This window comes from Taudactylus pleione, unplaced genomic scaffold, assembly GCF_031769625.1.
Source record: "Taudactylus pleione unplaced genomic scaffold, aTauple2 ptg001562l, whole genome shotgun sequence".
Classification (NCBI taxonomy): domain Eukaryota; kingdom Metazoa; phylum Chordata; class Amphibia; order Anura; family Myobatrachidae; genus Taudactylus; species Taudactylus pleione.
Genome location: NW_028285959.1, coordinates 109,294 through 129,201, shown reverse-complemented (window position 1 = coordinate 129,201; position 19,908 = coordinate 109,294). Strand labels below are relative to the sequence as shown.

Here is a 19,908-nt window from a genome sequence, read left to right as displayed (position 1 = left end):
TTTTTTTCCCCACACAGATTGTCAAATCAACCTCCTTGTTGTGTGCAGAATAATTAAATTGTTGGCAAGGCCCGCTATGTGCAGTTTCAACAACGTGGTAACCCCAGCAATGACACATCAACTCTACCCATTATTCCGATGTTGTGGACCGTTCTAGGAGATACCATAAGTGCAGCATATGCACTTACTCTCGGGGCAAGCCAGCTCATTGCCAATTGATTTGCCCCCAAATAGGCAGATCTAATTGAGTGCATGGTGTGGTTGGAACATCGCAATGCCCACAATGTGGGTAATTAAAGGTAATGATTCTTGATGTAAAGGAGTCTTGATTTTTTTTAATTTTATTTTACTATCAGCTCTATTGAGTATGAGCAGAAATGAGTGAGGCTATCCAGCCCACTTTATGGCATGGGCAAGGTTTTGATGATGGCCAACTGAATCAACCCTAAAATGCCTTTCTGCATTATCCTATCAGTAGTGTCCCTTGTGGTTTGTACGTTGATACTAAAAATGTCAACACCCTCCAGATATATAGGAAGGTAAACGATCATTCTATCTTCTAATTATGAAGCTTTCAGTCTCGGCAACACATTTTACAGTGCATCAACTGTTTTCAAAACAGCAATAAAGTACAAATTACTATGCAAGTTGGTAAAATAATTAAAGTAATACTGTAGAGCACTCGGTCCCCAGATCCGCAAACAGTGCATGTTTTCTAGGTCTCCTCACAGAATTAAATAATTAGTTCCACCATCTTTTAAAATGTGTGAGTGAGTAATGAATACACCTGTGCACCTGCTGCGTGACCTGGAAAACGTGAACTGTGTGGGGTCCTGAGGACCAAGTTTGAGAACCACTGCTGTAGACCATTTAAGACAATGCTCTCTACTAATTATAAGCAACAATACAACTTCTAGTAAGAAAGGTGCCCAATCCATACATCAATTCTTTTGGCGATTTGCAGTCACCACCTCACGTGTCCCGGGAGTTCCCATAACTTAACCATTCAACACTAGAAATATTTTTTCGTATTCAAAAGTGATGACAATTATGCAAAGCTTTAGTGGACGTCAAGAATAGTAATAGTATTTTACATAGTAAAATCAGGTGACTTGCAATGGGCATCACTCCCCCAAAATTAACACACCTAGTTTTATTTAGAACGCCAACATATTAGATGGTTCTGTATATTGATGGTAACATGACCAAAAAATACATAACAATGGCATGAAACAGACCAAACATGGTCTTGCTCAAAAGAGTAATTTTTTAAATAAATTCTTTATTTGCAGAAGAATTTTTAAAACGATTGCATCACAGAAAGCAATAGAAAAACAAACAATGCATACATCAGCTGTTTAACATCAAAACAGGAATGAAATTAATTCAGAAGTACTGGCATAAAACAAGTGTACATAATTGCACAGCAACAAAATCTGGAAAAAAAAGAAGGCAGAAAAGAGAAAAGAATAAAAGGAGAGAGAGGTGGGAGTGAAAGGAGGGATATGCAGATACCAAGTCATCCAGAAGCGGGAAGTGCTCATCCTCAAAAAAAAGGGAGAAAAAGAAGGAAAAAAGACTGGTAGGAAAAAGGAAGTCCCTGAGGGGGTTCAGGCCTGCGGCACAAGAGCTGCATAGTCGCTGAAGTTTTGAAATCAATCCAGCTAAACCTTAGCCCCTGAAAATCATTTTGAATTTGTGGCACTGAGAAGAGGTCAACCATAGCCATATAAAAATCAAGGCTTTGACACCATTCCCACGCTGTAGGAGTCTACGAATGCCAACGGACCGGCAGTACAGCCCTGGCAGCATTGTTAATGTGCTTAAGAAGCGACTTTTTAGAACGGGAAAAAGGAATGGTCGAATGAGAAAGCAGCCAGAACTCAGGGCCACAGGGAACCGAAAGCCTAAAAATCTCTGAAGCCGTACAGTACAATCTGGTCATAACTTTGTATTGGGTTTCAAGGACTTCTAAACTAGGGGAGCAAGCGTCAGCAACTTGGAAAACTTTGTCCCATTTAACTTGCATTCCCCTATGTGCTAAATCCCTGTCCCAGGCCTCAACAAAGAGGTCTAAGGTAAACAAACCATGCAGCAGGATTTTATATATTGACGATATATAGTGTATGGGAGGAGTATGGTGGGAACACATACTCAAAGGGCATCATATCCCTAAGAAACAAGGAAGTTCCCCCAAGGGAGGAAACAAAATGCAGGATCTGCAGGTAAGCCCACGAGTCTCGTTCTGTGAGTGAAGTGTTAGCACATAACTCCGGAAAAGTCAGGAAACGATCCTCAGGCACTAAATGTCCCACTCTAGTGATCCCAGCTGCAGACCAAGTGGAGATAAACCGCCCGATGTACCTGGAGGGAAGAGGGTGTTGTGTAAAATGGGAGTAAGAGGGGATGTCACTGAAGATACTCCGCTTCTGGTACGAAGCCGCCTCCATGCTTCCAGTGTAGGGCCAACTGTAGGATGGAGTGAATTAGATATTTTAGAACACCATGGGAGAATGTCCAAGGGAAGATTAGGAGGACAGAGCTTCCAATTCCACCCACTGCTTACCCACAGTCTCCCAAGTCCATCTAGAACCCTACTTAGCACAATGGCCTAATAGATAGAAATGTAGAGGAGACAAGCAACTGCCTATGATTTCGGTCTAAAAAGTACCTTGTGTTTAAATCTGGGCTTAATTCCTCCCCAAACAAAATTATGGATAAGGGTGTGAACTTTATATAGAAACAGTGGGGGTAGTACTATAGGGGTTGTCTACAGTAAGTACAGGATTCGGGGAAGAACATTAATTTTAATAATATTTAAGCGACCCAACCAAGAAAATTGCTGTAGGAGCCATTGATCTAATTCCATGCGAAGGGAACCCAGCAATGGTGGGTGATTAAGAGCAAACAGATCAGTGAGGCACCTAGGAATAAGAACCACCAGATATTAAAAAGGTGAGAAGGATTACATTTAAATGCAAATGATTGGCTTCGTGCAGAGACAGTCTCTGTGATGTGATATTAAGAGCAATGGATTTGTTGTGGTTGATTTTAAAATTAGAAAGATAACTAAACCGCTGAAATTCTTGCATAAGGTTGGGTAGAGACGTAACAGGATTTGTTATCACTGCAGGCAAGTCGTCCGCAAAGAGGGCAAGACTATAGTCCTGTGAGCCCACCCATAAACAGTTGATATTGGGAGTAGCTCGTAACGCTCTTGCCAGAGCCTCCATACAAAGAACAAAGACCAATGGGGAGAGAGGGCAGCAACTGGATTAAATAGAGTCCCATTCACCCAGATCTGTGCAGAGGGGGCTCTGTACAAAGCAGTGATCTTTGTAAGCAATGTGTCTCCCAGACCCAAACATCTCAACACTTTTGTCATAAAACTCCAATACACCCGATCAAAAAGCTCTCAGCATCGTTGGAGAGAAGTACCATGGGAGTATCAGTAGAAACTTATTGGTATACCAAATCCAGTACCTTAGTGGTATTATCCTTAGCTTCTCTATTTCACACAAACCCCACTTAATCAGTGTGAATAGCAGACGGCAGTAGAGGCTTGAGATGGTTGGCTATGAGTTTTGCATACATCTTAATATCCACATTCAAGAGATACAGTATAGGATGATAACTTGCAGGAAGAGTCAGGTCCTTGACCTCCATGGGTATTACCGCAATATGAGACCCATAGCGACTGGTCAGAGAAAAGTGTTTGTCCTGACAGCATTACAAGCCTGAAGGAGCAGCGGCAATAGCTTATCTTGGTAAGCCTCATCATAAGACAAAGTAATACCATCAGGTCTGGGGCTTTTGTCTGAGGGGGAGGCCTTGAGAGCATTAGATAATTCTACCTCTGTAAATGGAGAATCCAGAGCCTGTGTCACCTCCTCCAAGAGAGTGTGGAAAGCTATATCTTCTAAATAGTTCCAGATCTCCAACTTTCGGCCTATGAACTCTTGAGTTCTATGTTATCCTTTCCGCAAAGTTCCTAAAGCTGAACCCAGTTATTCAAGATGTGGTTATACCTGTGACCTAAACAATGGTAAACCTATGTTTGCTCCACAAACATTTCTCATTATATGCATCCCAGCAGTTTTATCCCTTTGGTGGGCCGTGGGTACAGCTACTCTGCTTCCTGTCAGCCAGTATTTCTAAACTCTTTTCCATCTCCGTATTACCAATTATGTAAGTGGTAAAATGACCAATCCCTACTATAAGTGCATAATTATATAAGGGGGCAGTTTTTGTTGTTAAAAGATTGTGTAGCAAGTTGTTATTCAGCTCTGTTAGTAAGTCTACATAGACCAGTGTCACAGTAAATATGGACCCTGACCTTCAAGGTCATCTACAAGGTCACTATTAGTTTACAAAGCACACAACCAGTACTTTTCCTTGTGGGAAACCATTAATTACTGAAGCCTGGTCTGAATATTTTTAGAATTAACCTTTGTGTAATGGGTTTTGACCAATCTCAAACAAGGACTTGTGATGGTGGTGGGGTGATATATTTATCAACCACCATGCTTTATATGCTTTAATGTGAGATGTAAAAACACCAAGCGAGGGGCACTAGGAGGGGTACCCTGTGCTACTCAGCATTGTACTTATACTATATCAGTGGTTCCCAAACTGTGCGCCTCAGGTTGGTGGTCCAGCACCAAATCAAATTTATGGTCCTTGTAATGTAAATATGTGGACAAACAGAAGTGCAAACCTGTCCACAACCACATAACTGAACCCAAGGATGACAGGTAAGCACAATTTACTTCACTTTACTACATTTTTTCTGAATTTCCCAATAACAAACTTTTGGCTTAGGGGTGCCGTGACAACAATTCTGTTACTCTAGGGCGCCATGATTCAAAAAAAGTTTGGGAACCTCTGTACTATGTATCTGTGGGTTCATAATTTTTGTAGCCAATTTTTTTTTTTTTTTTTACAGAATCTGGTTTTACCTCCTCCCTCTCTAAAGGGAAGGAGTAAGGGAACATTCTATGCAAAGCAGGTAGAAACAAGTACATTCTGTGAAATACAGATTTAAACAGCTAGAAAATCTACATATTGCTACAGAAGTTTAGCCATTATTCCCTCTACATATTTTATATATAAGATCTGCATCCCACTCAAGTGCTTATATGGGTTCAAAGGGTTGTGCTAGGGTTAGCAAAAAGTTGTACCACAAAAATATGTTGCCTTTGTGGGAGGGTAGGTTCTAGAACATGCAAATCACAAGATTGGCACCTAATGAGTGTGCTACAGCTAAGAAAACCATCTGTTTCCCAAAAAGCTGAATATGGTATGTATAACAATGGAATGCATCTCCAGCGCAGCCGATACCCTGCTTTACCACAGTGGAGACTAAATCAAGAACCTTGTGTATTGTGGTTCAATCATGGACCATTATGACAAATGGTATATGGAAGTAATGTAGGTTATTTAGATATTAAATCCTAAATCAGAGAATTGGTCCTTCCTCAGTCAGACTGCTGATGAATGCCTAACCATCTTCTGAACATTTATGGATATAAAAAGAATATCCAAGGAATAAAGATCACACATCAGCACATCTGGATATGAAAAGCATCACATACTATAAAATAAGTAAAGTTAATGAATACACAGTAAAACATTTAAATACAAACATGAAAAAAAACACAAATTCAATAAAATGGATAAAAAAATGAAGGAGTGTAAAATGTATAACAGGTCTAACTTCAGAGCAACTACACGTTTCACAGAACTTGCCTGCTTCTGCTGGTTGAATATAACATACTTGGCTTAAACAACTAGAGGGTGGAGTGATCTAGCTTTGTGATTGAGTTAATGATGTGGTAGATCTGGATACTTCTAGAAACCTTGCTTTTGCAAGGAGAATCTATACTGAAAATAATTGTAACTTTAGTCCATACCCATATTTCTTATGTTATATATTCCTGCAACCTGCCTATAGATCCAAGGTTCCCAAACTTCTCCATTACAGTTTAGTTTTAAGGATATCCAGGCTTGAGTCCAGGCGTTAGATAAAACTAGGTAGAGGTACTAATTAAGTCACCTGTGCTTAAGCATGGCAGAGTTTGGGAACCTCTACTATGGAGGTTGTCCTCTGTGCCTGACAGGCAAGTGCATTTAGCTGCAATTCAGTGATGTGTTGGGCATATATGCTAGTGTAGGGACCTGCAGAGAATTGGGATCTTTTGAAGACAGGCTGCAAGATGTTGTGATCAAAATATGAACAAAATCCCCATGAATGTATTTGCTAGATACATACAGATTTGCAGTATTTTATTGTTAGCACCAATAGCAAAAGTTTATTTTGTATACATATATGGCATTAATATAGCCACAGCTGGTACCATGTACAATATGGGTAAAAAGAAGCATAGGCATTTTTCCATTCTGGCATGCAGAAAAAGATGGCCAGTATTTTAAAAGGTGTAAGAAAAACAAAACAAAAACCCACTACAGGGAAACTCATATAAAAACCTATGAAGTATTGGGAATTGTAGAGTTTTCATGGAACAGCTGGTCCAGTGATGCCAGGAGAGGGATCCAAGGGGTTAAAATGTATTTTAAACCTCAGCTATGTTAGATTGTGTAGATTTTCTCAAAACTGACCGATTGGCTGTCCATTCCCTTTAAACGCCATACCCAAGCTATGTAACTGAAGTTAATATTCTTTTTTACATAATGTTATTCCAAATGTTTGCAATTCTTTACAATGTGTCCATTTTGTTATTGCTGAAGCATTTAGACATTTTTGGAATATTACACCCTATTTAATTAATTCTGCTGTCATTTTAAATGTATTTATTTGCTAGGGAACACTTGGTTATTTTGGTAATGCTACATTGTCAGAAATTGTCTGGAGAACCATAGATCTGATAAATGGTACTGAGCTAAGTGTGGGCGAAACTGGAGGCTGTCTTAGTGGTGGCACAAAAGGTTACTTTAGTTTAGGATAAGTGTGGGCTATTAAAGAGGGGATTAGACAGGCCAGGTGGGTTGGTCTTGATTAACCTTTGCACACCCACATGTAACACTCAGGCGAGTCTATGTTGCCACATGGACTAACATAAATTCAAGAGGCGATGGATAGGGGGTTCCGGGGGTTGGCAATAAGCAGCCCTCCAGCTGTTGAACTACACATTCCAGCATGCCTTGCAACAGTTTTAGCAAAGCCAAATAGCAAAACTGTGGCAGGGCATGTTGGGATGTGTAGTTCTACAACAACTGAGGGCTGCTTATTGCCCACTCCTAGGTTAGCTCTAAGGAAGTATTACATTATTTCTTGGAAACTCATTATACTGAAGCTACTCTGCCTAGCCAGTAGACCTCAGAGGAGCCACAAGTGTAGTGCAAGTAGGGTAGGGAGTGTAATACAGGTTAGTATGTGGGGCATGGATACCCAGGTACTTTGATGCAGTATCTTCACAGGCATAGGAAAATTTTCCCTTCAGACTTATGTTATTTTAGGGGTACTGTTAACAGCATTTGTATAGGGCAGGGGTTCCCAAACGCGGTCCTCAAGGCTCTCTAACAGTTCAGGTTTTATAGATATCCATAGTTGAGCACAGATGGTTAAATCAAATTGCCTGAGGCATTAATTAAGTCACCTGTGGTCTACTTTTGGGAACCTCTGGTATAGGGGCATATTCACTTCCTAGCAATTTGTTGCTGGACAAAACCGCATTACAATTTGTGTGAGATATGCAGTCTTTGCTCTTTTGTCAAGCTCAAGTTTATGGGGTGGGAGGAAAATTAGTAAAGATTGGTCAGGGGGTGTTTAGGGATTAAACCAGCTATCTTTAGTTATACTTTTGTTTAATCTTCAATCTTTGACAATACTAATTTACAATTGCCCCCACCCCTCCTACCTACACTTCTCATATTTTCTTAATTAGCCACATGGGCCGCCTTTCAATCCTAAAGGTGCATACACACGTAACGATTTCGTAACCAACAATTTTCTGTCAGATTTTCCCTTGAAAAAGTGAACGATTTTTTGAAGTGTAATGAACGATGAACGAAAAATGTTCCTTCCCTTAATGAAAATAGTTATGTTGGACAGTCTGAAATGGACGATGAACGATAACTACAAATGGGAGCGCACTTGAACGATCATTCATCGTTATAACTCAGAAACTGAACGATTTTTTGAACAACGACGTTAAGAACAAATCGTTCAAAAAATTGTTACGTGTGTGTATGCACCTTAATTGCTTAGCCATATAGTATGTACTTGCAGCACAATTTAACCTAATCCAGTGTTAAGGAAGAGAGGGACTAGTCTTCAACAGGAACATTAATCTGGCTGCCTAGAGAAGTAATTCACTCACATCTTGCACATCAGTATTCACCCTCCAAATAAGACAAATCTTTCTAACATCCATGTGCGGAACTATGACTGTATTTAGAGAAGTATAACTTAAGACAATAGGAATACCAACATTCCAATAATTACATTTTAATTCAACTGCGTTAAGTAATTAGATTGGGGGATGGAGAAAACATACAACCAGTTTAAAGTCCCAAGGCAACACATAGAATGAACTCAAGACAAAGACTGGAAACTCTTGCTTTCGTTAGGAATGAGATGACAGGCACAAAAGGTAAAAAGCAGTTGATACTTTGCGACTGGGCAATTCACCCCCTCCATAATATTGCCAAAATAAAATTTGCTTTCCACTGATATATAGAATTCAGAGTATATATATGAGAGACTACAGCGTCAAGTGAACTAAAAGAACACTTTACTTCCTAAAAATATATATATATATAAAATCAATATTCAAAACTCATAAAATCACAGGGAGATCAATATAATGCACCAAAGATAAAAGCACTCCTTAATGGTATAGGTGTCAGTCCTACAGCAATGTAATAATGGTGATTTGTTAAAAATTAAAATGGAGAGTGAAGCTGATAAAAAATGTGCTAATAAATACTGTGATACAGTGCTGAATGAACCATTAGAATAAATAAATGTGCAAGACTGAGATAATATGTGCAATAAACGCAAATAAATAAACATAATTTCCTCACGTATGGGTGGAAGTGACGCGAGAGGCTACACACAGCCGGGTGGAAATGACATAGCGGACATCAGATTATGGTCTACCACAGACAAGCGGTGAAGCATGAGTGCATGGGCGGAAGTGATGTTTTTTTTCTCATTACTACTTATAGATCCTTTACATCAGGATAGGGGAACCTTTTTTCTGCTGAGGGCCATTTTGATATATATATTATATTATTAGCGGGATATACATACACCATTATTTGCGGGCCTGGTGCAGGCCACAGCTCCTCGTGTGATGTCACACAGGGGCGGGGCCACAATTGCCAGTGATTACAGCAATGCCTGGAGCATCCTCAGGGGAGCTGTAAGGGCAGCTGTGTGACAGTTTGAAGTGCCCTAAGGACGCTCCAGGTGGCACTGCTGCATAGATTCTGGCTGCAGGGTGCCATTCTAGGTACCCTGCTAGCCAGATGGGGCTAGCAGAAAAGAGCTCAAAGGGCTAGACCAAATGATTCAGAGGGCCTTATACGGCTCCCCATCCCTGCTTTACATGAATATATTTACTTCACAAAAAGCATTAGTACTACCAATTTGTGTTAAATTAAAAATTAATCTTACCCGTTACAATCCTGCTCCACTGACTTCAAATGTTCAATCTCTAACAACAAAAGAGCACATTTTGTATAATTACTGCTGTATCAGCTTTAGAATACAAGTATCATGAGCCTTCGGTATTCACACAACACAATAGCAACGTATTCTCTCCCAAGTAACGCTTACTTTTACTTACCATTATGTATTTCTACACCACCTTGGACTTTATCTGCCAGGTTAGGATTTCTGCATTCCTCATCCAGTTTGGCAGTTTCTAAAAAATAGGAATATCAAATGCATGCATGCTGACAAATGACAAGATGTGTGTAAGCAAACAATGGCTAAATTGCTACCACGGGTCACGGTGTTGTTGCTCACTTTACCACCAAACCTGTGACATCATTGTGATAAATGTATTTGGGAATCCCAATCAACCATACACACATACATATGCACACTACCGTCCAAAAGTTTGGAGTCACCGAAATAATGTGTTTTACATGAAAACTGACTTATTTATCAAATGAGTTGCAAAATGAATAGAACATATAGTCAAGACATTGGCAAGGTTAGAAATGATTTTTATTTGATACAGGAAGTTACTTCAGCACTTAGAGATCTAATGGCTAAATACTGGATATATATGTGTTTATGGTGTGGGATAATTTATGTGCCAAGCTTTGTGTCGAAATGCTAGTGATGTTATACGTGAGTCCCGTTGTAAACCACCTGCTTGCACTGTAGGATGGGCGTTCTTAAAAATGTGTCAGTTTGGCTTACTCAACCGGGTTGCAAAAACTTGTGGCAGTGTATTCTTTTAAATGTCACAGTACATTTAAGTCTATACTTTTAAAGTTGCTATTGATGTATAGAGTCCAATGAGAGACAGTCTGAAACCCTCTTCGCTGGTGTTTTGATGGTCTTACAGTTCCCCTCTACCTCAAAAAACACCCAGAAGAAGAACCGGAGCATCAGGTACTGATAGTCACTATTGTGCAGTGCAATTAGTAAGTGGTGCTAACTTACCTGATCTGTCGTATGCCTGCTGGTCCACCAGATGACCTTGCTCCACAGGGTTGATGTGTGCGGGAGAGAGGTTATGGACTGAGATCCAACTAAAACACTGACATTATCACTTAAAATGCAGCTAAAACACAGGTTTTATTCTGGTTCACTAGCACAGTGACAGGTGTATAGGGGTGACAACAATTGGGATGGGGGTGGCAATGACATACGAGGGAACAAAGATAAAATATGGGTATATCCAAGGAAAGACAAGCAAGTTTCCCAATGCGTTTCATCTCTTATAGAGACTTTTTCAAGGGTAGGTAGTGTAGTGGGTTCAAAGTGCGTCTTATATACCTTACCGGAGCTTCCATGTCACTAATCTCATTACTAATTCCTACACCGTTCACCTGATTTGGATGTAAATCAAATTAAATCTGAAAGTCTGCAGTTAAATCACATCTTGTTTGTTTCATTTCATAGCCATTGTGGTGGTGAATAGAGGCCAAAATATGAAAATTCTGTCAATGTCCCAATATTTATGAACCTGACTGTATATTTTAGTAGGGAATGTGTTCTCTCTCATATACATATACTACTATCCATACCCCTACATGCTGGGTAATATACATGGTTTTGATGTTCTCTTAATCAGTATTTTAAGATCTTCCTTTTGTCATAAAATATGATTTATTGCTCATTATTTAGGATGTGATAACATGGGATTCAAAATGGAACATGGTTGTACAATAGTATAGTTAATTTCCCACTCGCATCAGTGTATTGAAAATGTACATGACGAATTCCTCTTTTCTTGAATGATCGGGAGTATTTGGAGGTCAGTGGGTATATTATGGACTTAATCTATTGTTTTGATTGTTCGAGAGTTTGGTTACAAGATAGATATTACGCTGCCATTTCCCCCGTTGGTATAGATAATTGCTTATGGGTCTATATTTAGTCCCTCTGGTTGAAGGGTCTTCATGTCAAAAATCCAGCGGCTCTCTACCTGATCAATTCTAATCACATGATCCCCACCTCTCAGATACACTGGAATAGAGAAGGTCCAGTTTAATTGGAGTCCTTCCGGGTTACTGTCATGGACCATTCTGAAATGATCCAAAACACTATGCCCCACAAATCAATTTTTAATATTAGATGTGTTCACTGATCCTGAATTTTAGGTTACGTGTAGTTGTCCCAATATACTGAAGTTGACACGTGCACTTTAACATGTATATGGGCAGCACAGACAGTGTAATGGTTAGCGTTACTGCCTCACAGCACTGAGGTCATGGGTTCGATTCCCACCATGGCCCTACCTGTGTGGAGTTTGTATATTCTCCCTGTGCTTGCGTGGGTTTCCTTTGGGTACTCCAGTTTCCTCCCACACTCCAAAAATATACTGGTAGGTTAATTGGCTCCCAACACAAATTACCCCTAGTGTGTATGGAGGAGGAGGACAAAAAGCGCCCTGCCCTCACAGCCTGCGGGAGCCGTTCTCACCCGCGGGACGCAGTGTCCCGCGGGTGGAGAAACATGCGGTGACCCGGTCACCGCCGGAGAATAGACGCCGGGCGCATGCGCCCGGCATCTATTCTCCCTGTCTGCAGGGCTTGGGGGCTGCCCGGCGTGTCCGTAAGTGCCGGGCACGCCCCCAAGAGTGACGAAAAGGGGACGCGTCTTATAGACACGCCCCCTTTTCCGATGACCGCGCCCCCTTCTCGTACGCGCGCGCGGGCATGCCCTCTCTAGCTCCAGCGCCCTGCCTCCCGCCGGAGCTAGAAGGAACACTATATGTGTGCGTGTACATGTGGTAGGGAATATAGATTGTAAGCTCCACTGGAGCAGGGACTGATGTAAATGTCCAGATCTTCTATGTAAAGCGCTGCGGAATACGTGTGCGCTATATAAATAGCTGGTAACAATAAATTTGCAACTATCACAGGTGATAAAGTCCCTGATCCCATATTTTTTTATTGGTTCTGGCCGATGTTATTTCTGTAGTTGGTGTACTGCTTCTATAGTGTAATTGTTTACAGGCCCGGCACCTGCCACAATGATAGAAGCCTACATTGACTTTCTGGCCGTCCAAAGTTTGCTTTATAGAATGGATTTTCTATGGTCTAATGTGATCTCTAGTTTCCTACCTAGATCCGATGCCTTGCGGAAGACTAATATCTGGTTGGATAGGTAGTAGGGAATGTAATTTGTCATCCATATGGAGTAATGCCCAATGGTTTTTAAGGATCCTCTTCACTTTGTGTGCTACCCCTGAATAGTTAGTTATGAAGTAGATCTTATTATTCTCCTCTTGTGTTTCTTTATCCTTATACTCTAAAAGTGGCGTTCTGGGATTCATGAGTGACTTATTAAAAGCTTCCTCGACCTGACTCATGCTATAGTGTTTTTCTCTAAATTAATCTTTGAGATTACTGCCTTATGTTATATAATCTTCGATGTTGGAACAATGCCTCCTAACTCGAGTGAGCTGGCTCAAAGGAATGCGGTTGATCCAACTAGGATGATAGTTACATTAGGGGCGACAGTAACAATTAACAACCAGTTTACTATATGTTCTTGTATGTATCCTGTTTTGGACAAATATGTGACGATCTAGGAATTGGACTTGTTCCCGACTGTACTGTGTGGTGAAAACAAGGTTGCGGTCATTCTTATTAATCTGTGCTATGAAGGCATCCAGTGATGTTTTACAGCCTTGCCAAACGAAAAGGACAATGTCTATATACCTTCTCCAGAGAACAAAGTTCGCCCCAAGTTTGCCAGAGGATCAGATGTTATTGTCCTCCCAATGACTCAGAGATTTGCGTAACTCGGGGCGAACTTGGTTCCCATTGCTGTGCCGCACTGCTGCAGGAAGAATTCATCCTCAAATCGCATGTAATTGTTGGTTAGGATGAACCCTATACCTTGCAGGATGAATGTAATTTGTTGTTGATCTAATTCTCCATCTTGTTCCCCAAAAAAAAAAAAGATATTTATTTGAAACAACATTGTCCTTCAAACTTTGCTTTTGTCAAAGAATGTTCCTTTTGCAGCAAATACAGCATTGCAGACCTTTGGCATTCTAGCTGTTAATTTGTTGAGGTAATCTGAATAATATTCACCCCATGCTTCCTGAAGCACCTCCCACAAGTTGGATTGGCTTGATGGCCATTTCTTGCGTACCATACGGTCAAGCTGCTCCCACAACAGCTCAATGGGTTTGAGATCTGGTGACTATGCTGGCCACTCCATTAGATAGAATTCCAGCTGCTTGCTTCTTCCCTAAACAGTTCTTGCATAATTTGGAGGTGTGCTTTGGGTCATTGTCCTGGGAGGAGGAAATTGGCTCATATCAAGCGCTGTCCACAGGGTATGGCACTGCAAAATGGAGTGATAGCCTTCCTTATTCAAAATACCTTTTACCTTGTACAAATCTCCCACTTTACCAGCACCAAAGCAGCCCCAGACCATAACATTACCTCCACCATGCTTGACAGATGGCGTCAGGCACACTTCCAGCATCTTTTCACTTGTTCTGCATCTCACAAATGTTCTTCTGGGTGATCCAAACACCTCAAACTTCGATTAGTCTGTCCATAACACTTTTTTCCAATCTTCCTCTGTCCAATGTCTGTGTTCTTTTGCCCATATTAATATTTTCCTTTTATTGGCCAGTCTCAGATATGGCCATCATCCTGGAGTCACCTCTTCACTGTAGACGTTGACACTGGCGTTTTGCGGGTACCATTTAATGAAGCTGCCAGTTCAGGACTTGTGAGGCATCTATTTCTCAAACTAGAGAGACTATTGTACTGGTCTTCTTGCACAGTTGTGCACCGGGGCCTCCCGCTTCTCTTTCTACTCTGGTTAGAGCCTGTTTGTGCTGTTCTTTGAAGAGAGTAGTACACACCGTTGTAGGAAATGTTCAGTTTCTTGGCAAATTCTCGCATGGAATAGTCTTAATTTCTAAGAACAAGAATAGACTGTCGAGTTTCAAATGATAGTTCTCTTTTTCTGGCCATTTGGAGAGTATAATTGAACCCACAAACGTGATGCTCCAGATACTCAACTAGCTCAAAGGTAGGCCAGTTTTATAGCTCCTCTAACGAGCAAACCAGTTTTCAGCTGTGCCAACATAATTGCACAAGCGTTTTCTAAAAACCAGATGTTTGCAGCTAGTATAGTCATTTACCACATTAACAATGTATGTAGTGTATTTCTAATTAATTTAATGTTATCATTGAAAAAAAAACAAGAAAAACAGTGCTTTTCTTTCAAAAATAAGGACGTTTCTAAGTGACCCCAAACCTTTGAACGGTAGTGTGTGTGTGTTATATATGTTAAACGAGATTCAGACGTTTACCATGTTCACTAATGGCTGCTGCCTTAGTGTGGTCATACAGTATAGGCATAAATAGCAGTGATCTGCAGTCCTCATCCAACTGCATTTAACATGCCAGATAATAACCCAATCAAATTGGAGGCCCACTGCACAGTATGCAATGATTGGTTACGTCTGAAAGTGGTGGTGAGAATTAAGCCTTTGTGGTTACACCACCTCAGATTGCAGCATGTAGTATGATTACATAAACCTAAGATATAAATTGGCTTCCATAAAGCTACTAACATTTACAAATATACAGTATTAGGATTTAGAAGCATCTAAGAACACAAAACTTGTAGCTAAAAGATGTAATGGTGGCACACAATAGTCTATGCAATTTCATATCTACTCGGCACATTTAGACATCTTTTAATCAAACTGCAGATAGTAACTTATGTTATGTATTTACAAGTAACTAGCCTATTCTACAATAAATGTATTTTAGATTGTGTGACTTCCCTTTGGTGAATAGAACTAGTGGTATCATCATGTAAAAACTAGTTGCTGTTCAATGCAAAATATCCAACTGACCTGCATAGTTCTATCTTATAAATACATTAATCAAATAAAAAAAAGACAGTATATTAGTCTTACAATTAATAACTAAAAACCACCAAAACACCACAACCATATATCCCTTTTAATAAAACCTTAAAAGACCAAACATACCAATTTCTAGGTTAGAGATGCAATCATCAAGCTCTTCAATAAGCTGATCTGTCTCACTTATTCTTCCCTGGAGTTGTTCAAACTGCACCTGTATGACAGGAAACCATATTCAAGCAACATAGGTCAATTCGCTAAGTGAACCAGGCCTTTGGTTGTTGTAAAGCTGAATGGTCTTCACAAAGAACCGGTTACAGGAACGCCAACTATGGAATACGACGAAGCAACATGCACAGATAGGGAAAATGTGGAGCAAGAAAGTAGGAGCATATTGGCACTGGGGTAAATGTAGAAAGAAGGGCAAAGCCAAAGGTTTGTGTTTGTTCTTAATGCAGTTAAAAATGTGTTGGTTTGCATTTGCAATCAGTATGTTTGCACTTGTATTATTGAATGTGTGTGTGTGTCAAAGGAAGGGAGTGGGTATTTGCTAAACTTTGTACTATTGCTTCGCAGAGCAGGGTCTATGGAGAAACTGAGGCAATTGGCCAACATACCAATAAATATAAAACAGAAATATCTAAAAATATAAATGTAAATGCCTAGATTGGTCTTCTGATTTCATCAGTGTGACCAAGGAAGTGGAAATCCTTGCACCAATTAGTTTTGCATCAAGAGCAGCACTCAGCACATGCTTAGATGCTAACCAGGAGGTCATCAGCAAATGTTCTTAGCCTATCAGACTGAAGACATCCCAAAAGCTGTTCTGACCAATTTTCAAACACCTTGTTAACCTAATGGAATTATAAGGTAGGTCTTAAATGCTATCTGTGCCATCCTTAAGAGATTAGAATTTGAATACTTGTGGTATTTGATAAGCACACTATGTTAGTATCTACCTTTGAGGATACTGAGAAATTGAAGTCCCCCTGCAGAGGATAAAGTCTGCATTAAACCTGAAGTTTACATTATTTTACCCACATCTTACAAAACAAAACTTCTAGTTAAGGAGAGTAAAGCAAAGAGATCGTTCAAGAGTAGAAATAAATGGTTTAGGAAACTGCATCAAGTGATGAGCTTATTATCAAATGACGTGTCTTACTGCACACCACCTCACCTGGAGAACTCCTTCGAATAGGAGGAAACCTCAACATCCAAGTCAGTAGCCACTGACCTTTCTATGGAAAAAAAAAAGCTCAGACCTGGATCCCTACCAGTACTGAGCCACTGCAGAAATCTGACATTTGCAGGTAACCGTAAAAGGGGAGGGCGGTTCCGATGGAGCTTGAGCTCCAGGCGCCGATGGTGTCTGGCGGCGCCGCGCACTGTGCCTTCCCGCTAGGCTGTTTTGGCGCGGCGCCCTGCCCTCCTTCTGAAGGGCAAAAAGCACCCTGCCCTCACAGCCTGCGGGTGCCATTCTCACCCGCTGGACAAAACAAGGTTGCCCTCTCTAGCTCCGGCTCCCTGCCTGCCGCCGGAGCTAGAGTGAAAAATTTATATATATATATATATATATATATATATATATATATATAATGGGGATTTAGTTCATGGATTGATCAATGCATTTAAGCCCGCAGCCCACATCACGGGACCCCACTTACTGCAGGTCCTACACTATCCGTCACACTGATGGAAACCTGGTAGCTGCTATCACATAGTTTAGACTGAAAAAATGTTACCTGGTTTAAAGCTCACCTGCCAGCTAATGGCTTTTAAAGAGGTAAGGCAGTCACCTGACATAGCTTCTATCACACTACCAAAAAGACAGCTGACACAGGTTAATATAAAGGAGTTTGCACATGGGGTATATGAGAAAGCTATGATCACAAATGGTTAATAAAAATTAACCGCATAAACAAAGTCAGAAATCTGCTATGTGATAGCAACTACCAGGTTTCCATCAGTGTGACAGATAGAGGGATCTGTTGCTCTACTATTTTTCATCAGTGAGCTTGAAATAGGAAATGTAAAAATTTTTTTATTTTTTTTTTGCATATGATTCTAACATTTATTTTCTTTTTTGAGCTGTAGAAAGCATGGTACGTTTAAAGATGTGTATTTAGTGTATGGGCGAAAGCCAAATCCACTACACGTCTATAAGGGCGGAAGCATCACTATGGTAACCAGAAATCTGAATGAAACGAGTTGTGATGGCGGATATCTATTCCAGGTGTAGCGCTAAGTCAGGGCGGAAGTAATGGCTTTGAACGTTCCGGACACAGCGCCTAGCCAGGACGGAAGTGATGCGATACACGTGATGCGGCCGGATGCAAACGTACAGTCAGAGCGGAAGCAACATGACGCAGCCAGGTGTTAATATATGATTGAGATGCACGAAAGTGACATCACTCCGGGACGATCTTGATTTTTTAAGGATTTCTTCACAAAGGCGGTGGAACGGATGTGACGTACGGGAGTAGGACGGAAGTAATCAAAGAAGGGCGGAAATGACATTTTGTTTAGACGGACCCAGCCCTACATCTAAGTTATAAATATAGTTACTTTTAACTTTGTATATAAATAGGATGATGTTGTTTTATTGAGATTAACAACCCATAAGCTATCTTATTAAAGTTTTTTGCTAACATATGAACTCCTGAGCACAGGAAGTGATGCGGCCCCATGACCCCCTCTTGAACTCTCAGTGGGGTACAAACAACAGTCTACCTCACTAACACACTCTCCCCTTGATGAAGTCTAGAGACGAAACGCGTTGAGAGTGTCTGACCTATGCCTCATGAACTCTGAAAACAGTCTCTCTCGTTGTATCAGATAAGCTGCTATATTTATTCCTTATTTATTTCGTTTAAAATCAATTTTTTATCTCCATCTGTTTACTATTGTATGAAATGCCTCTTGATTTTATATTTACATTTTTATTTATATATGTATGAAATGCCTCTGGATTTTATACTTTGTTTATTTATGTGTGATTAAGGGTAACTTTTTTTATCTTTGAGGTCCCTTACTCTGTGTCTATAATAAATCTGTTATTAATTTTATCACTATATTTATTCAAACTATTTATTCACATTTACACAATTTTTTAGCAAAATAGTCGCTCTAATATCAACTCCCCCCTTTGTCTACATTGTTTTTAAAATACTAGCACGAGTATTTTTTATGTTGATTCAGAGCTGACGGCTTAATATTTTAGGTTTTGTTTGCTATATGTACACTATATGCTCACTATATACTGTGTCACTTCACATTGAAAGAGTATTGGCGCCACACCCATCTACTTCTCTATACACACACATACACAGAGTTTGTCGATATATATAGGGACGGAGTTTGTCGGGGACATTTACTACACAATAGAATGGTTTATGTGTGGATATAGATAGAGAATATATATATATATATATTCTCTAACAGGCTCATGGAGTTGTGGGGGGAGGAGGTGGGCACAGACAGGGGAGGTGGTACTGACCCCCCTGTCTTAAGTGCCCCTGGACCCCGAAGGCTTAATCCGGCCCTGTTAGGTAGGCAGGGTTTTTAGGAATCTGGACTGTATACGGGAGCCAGCTTCAAGGGCACTTCCATCTTCATGCAATGTGAGTGGCGTCATGACGTCACATCCACAGACAGAGGAGCCGGTACTTGCCGCCCCCCCCCAAAAAAATTAAAAGAGCGAGGTGCATTTTGGCAGCGTGATGCCTTTTTGTTGCACAGTGCTGCCCTTTACAAATATAAGTTTTATAGGGCCCTGCGTGAGGGAGGTGAGGGTGGGGAAGTCAGTGACTGAGGGGTTTTATAGTGCATGCTGCTGGCCTGCTGCAATCAGTGTGGGAGGTGGGGGGATTTGTTCGACACAGATATATAATGGGGGCTGATATATAAGGGGGCTGGAGTAAGAAGAGGCTTAAAGCTGGAGTGTCGGGAGTGGCAGGGGGCAGACGGCGGGAGTGGCAGGGAAAGAGGCTGGAGAGATGGGGTAGAAGGCTGTACGGGAAACGGGACATGAATCAAAGGTCTGGTTGAACCTTTGTTGTATGTTTAGGACATTATATTCCTACACAAACAGGCATCTTCGGGACCGTGTGATCTCTTACATGCATGAATAGTGGATACAGACTGAAGATTGTCTGCCCAGGAAGAATCAATTTATTTAGGAGGTTTCCAATTGCAGAGACACTGCCATATACTGTAAGGTGTATTTTTATTGAGTGCACACAAAACTGGATTTTATTAGTGAAATTATTTTAGTGGGTATTTGAGCCCTCCATGCCCCAGTTTGATACTGCCCCTAATGTTTATTTTTACTTCCCTTTACTTTAACCCCGTATGG

The 19,908-nt window shown here is 40.6% G+C and overlaps 1 protein-coding gene across 1 annotated transcript in view; it reads right to left on the bottom strand.

Annotated features, from left to right (window-relative positions):
* LOC148442374 (outer kinetochore KNL1 complex subunit KNL1-like) overlaps positions 1 to 19,908 on the bottom strand; it is a 138,433-nt gene that overhangs the window by 15,857 nt on the left and 102,668 nt on the right. Inside the window, exons 21-23 of the mRNA XM_088464012.1 lie at positions 15,681 to 15,768; positions 9,813 to 9,890; positions 9,641 to 9,680 (exon numbers count right to left, since the gene is read on the bottom strand). Of these exons, the coding sequence (XP_088320138.1) occupies positions 9,641 to 9,680; positions 9,813 to 9,890; positions 15,681 to 15,768 (206 nt within the window). The remainder of the gene's footprint in view (positions 1 to 9,640; positions 9,681 to 9,812; positions 9,891 to 15,680; positions 15,769 to 19,908) is intronic.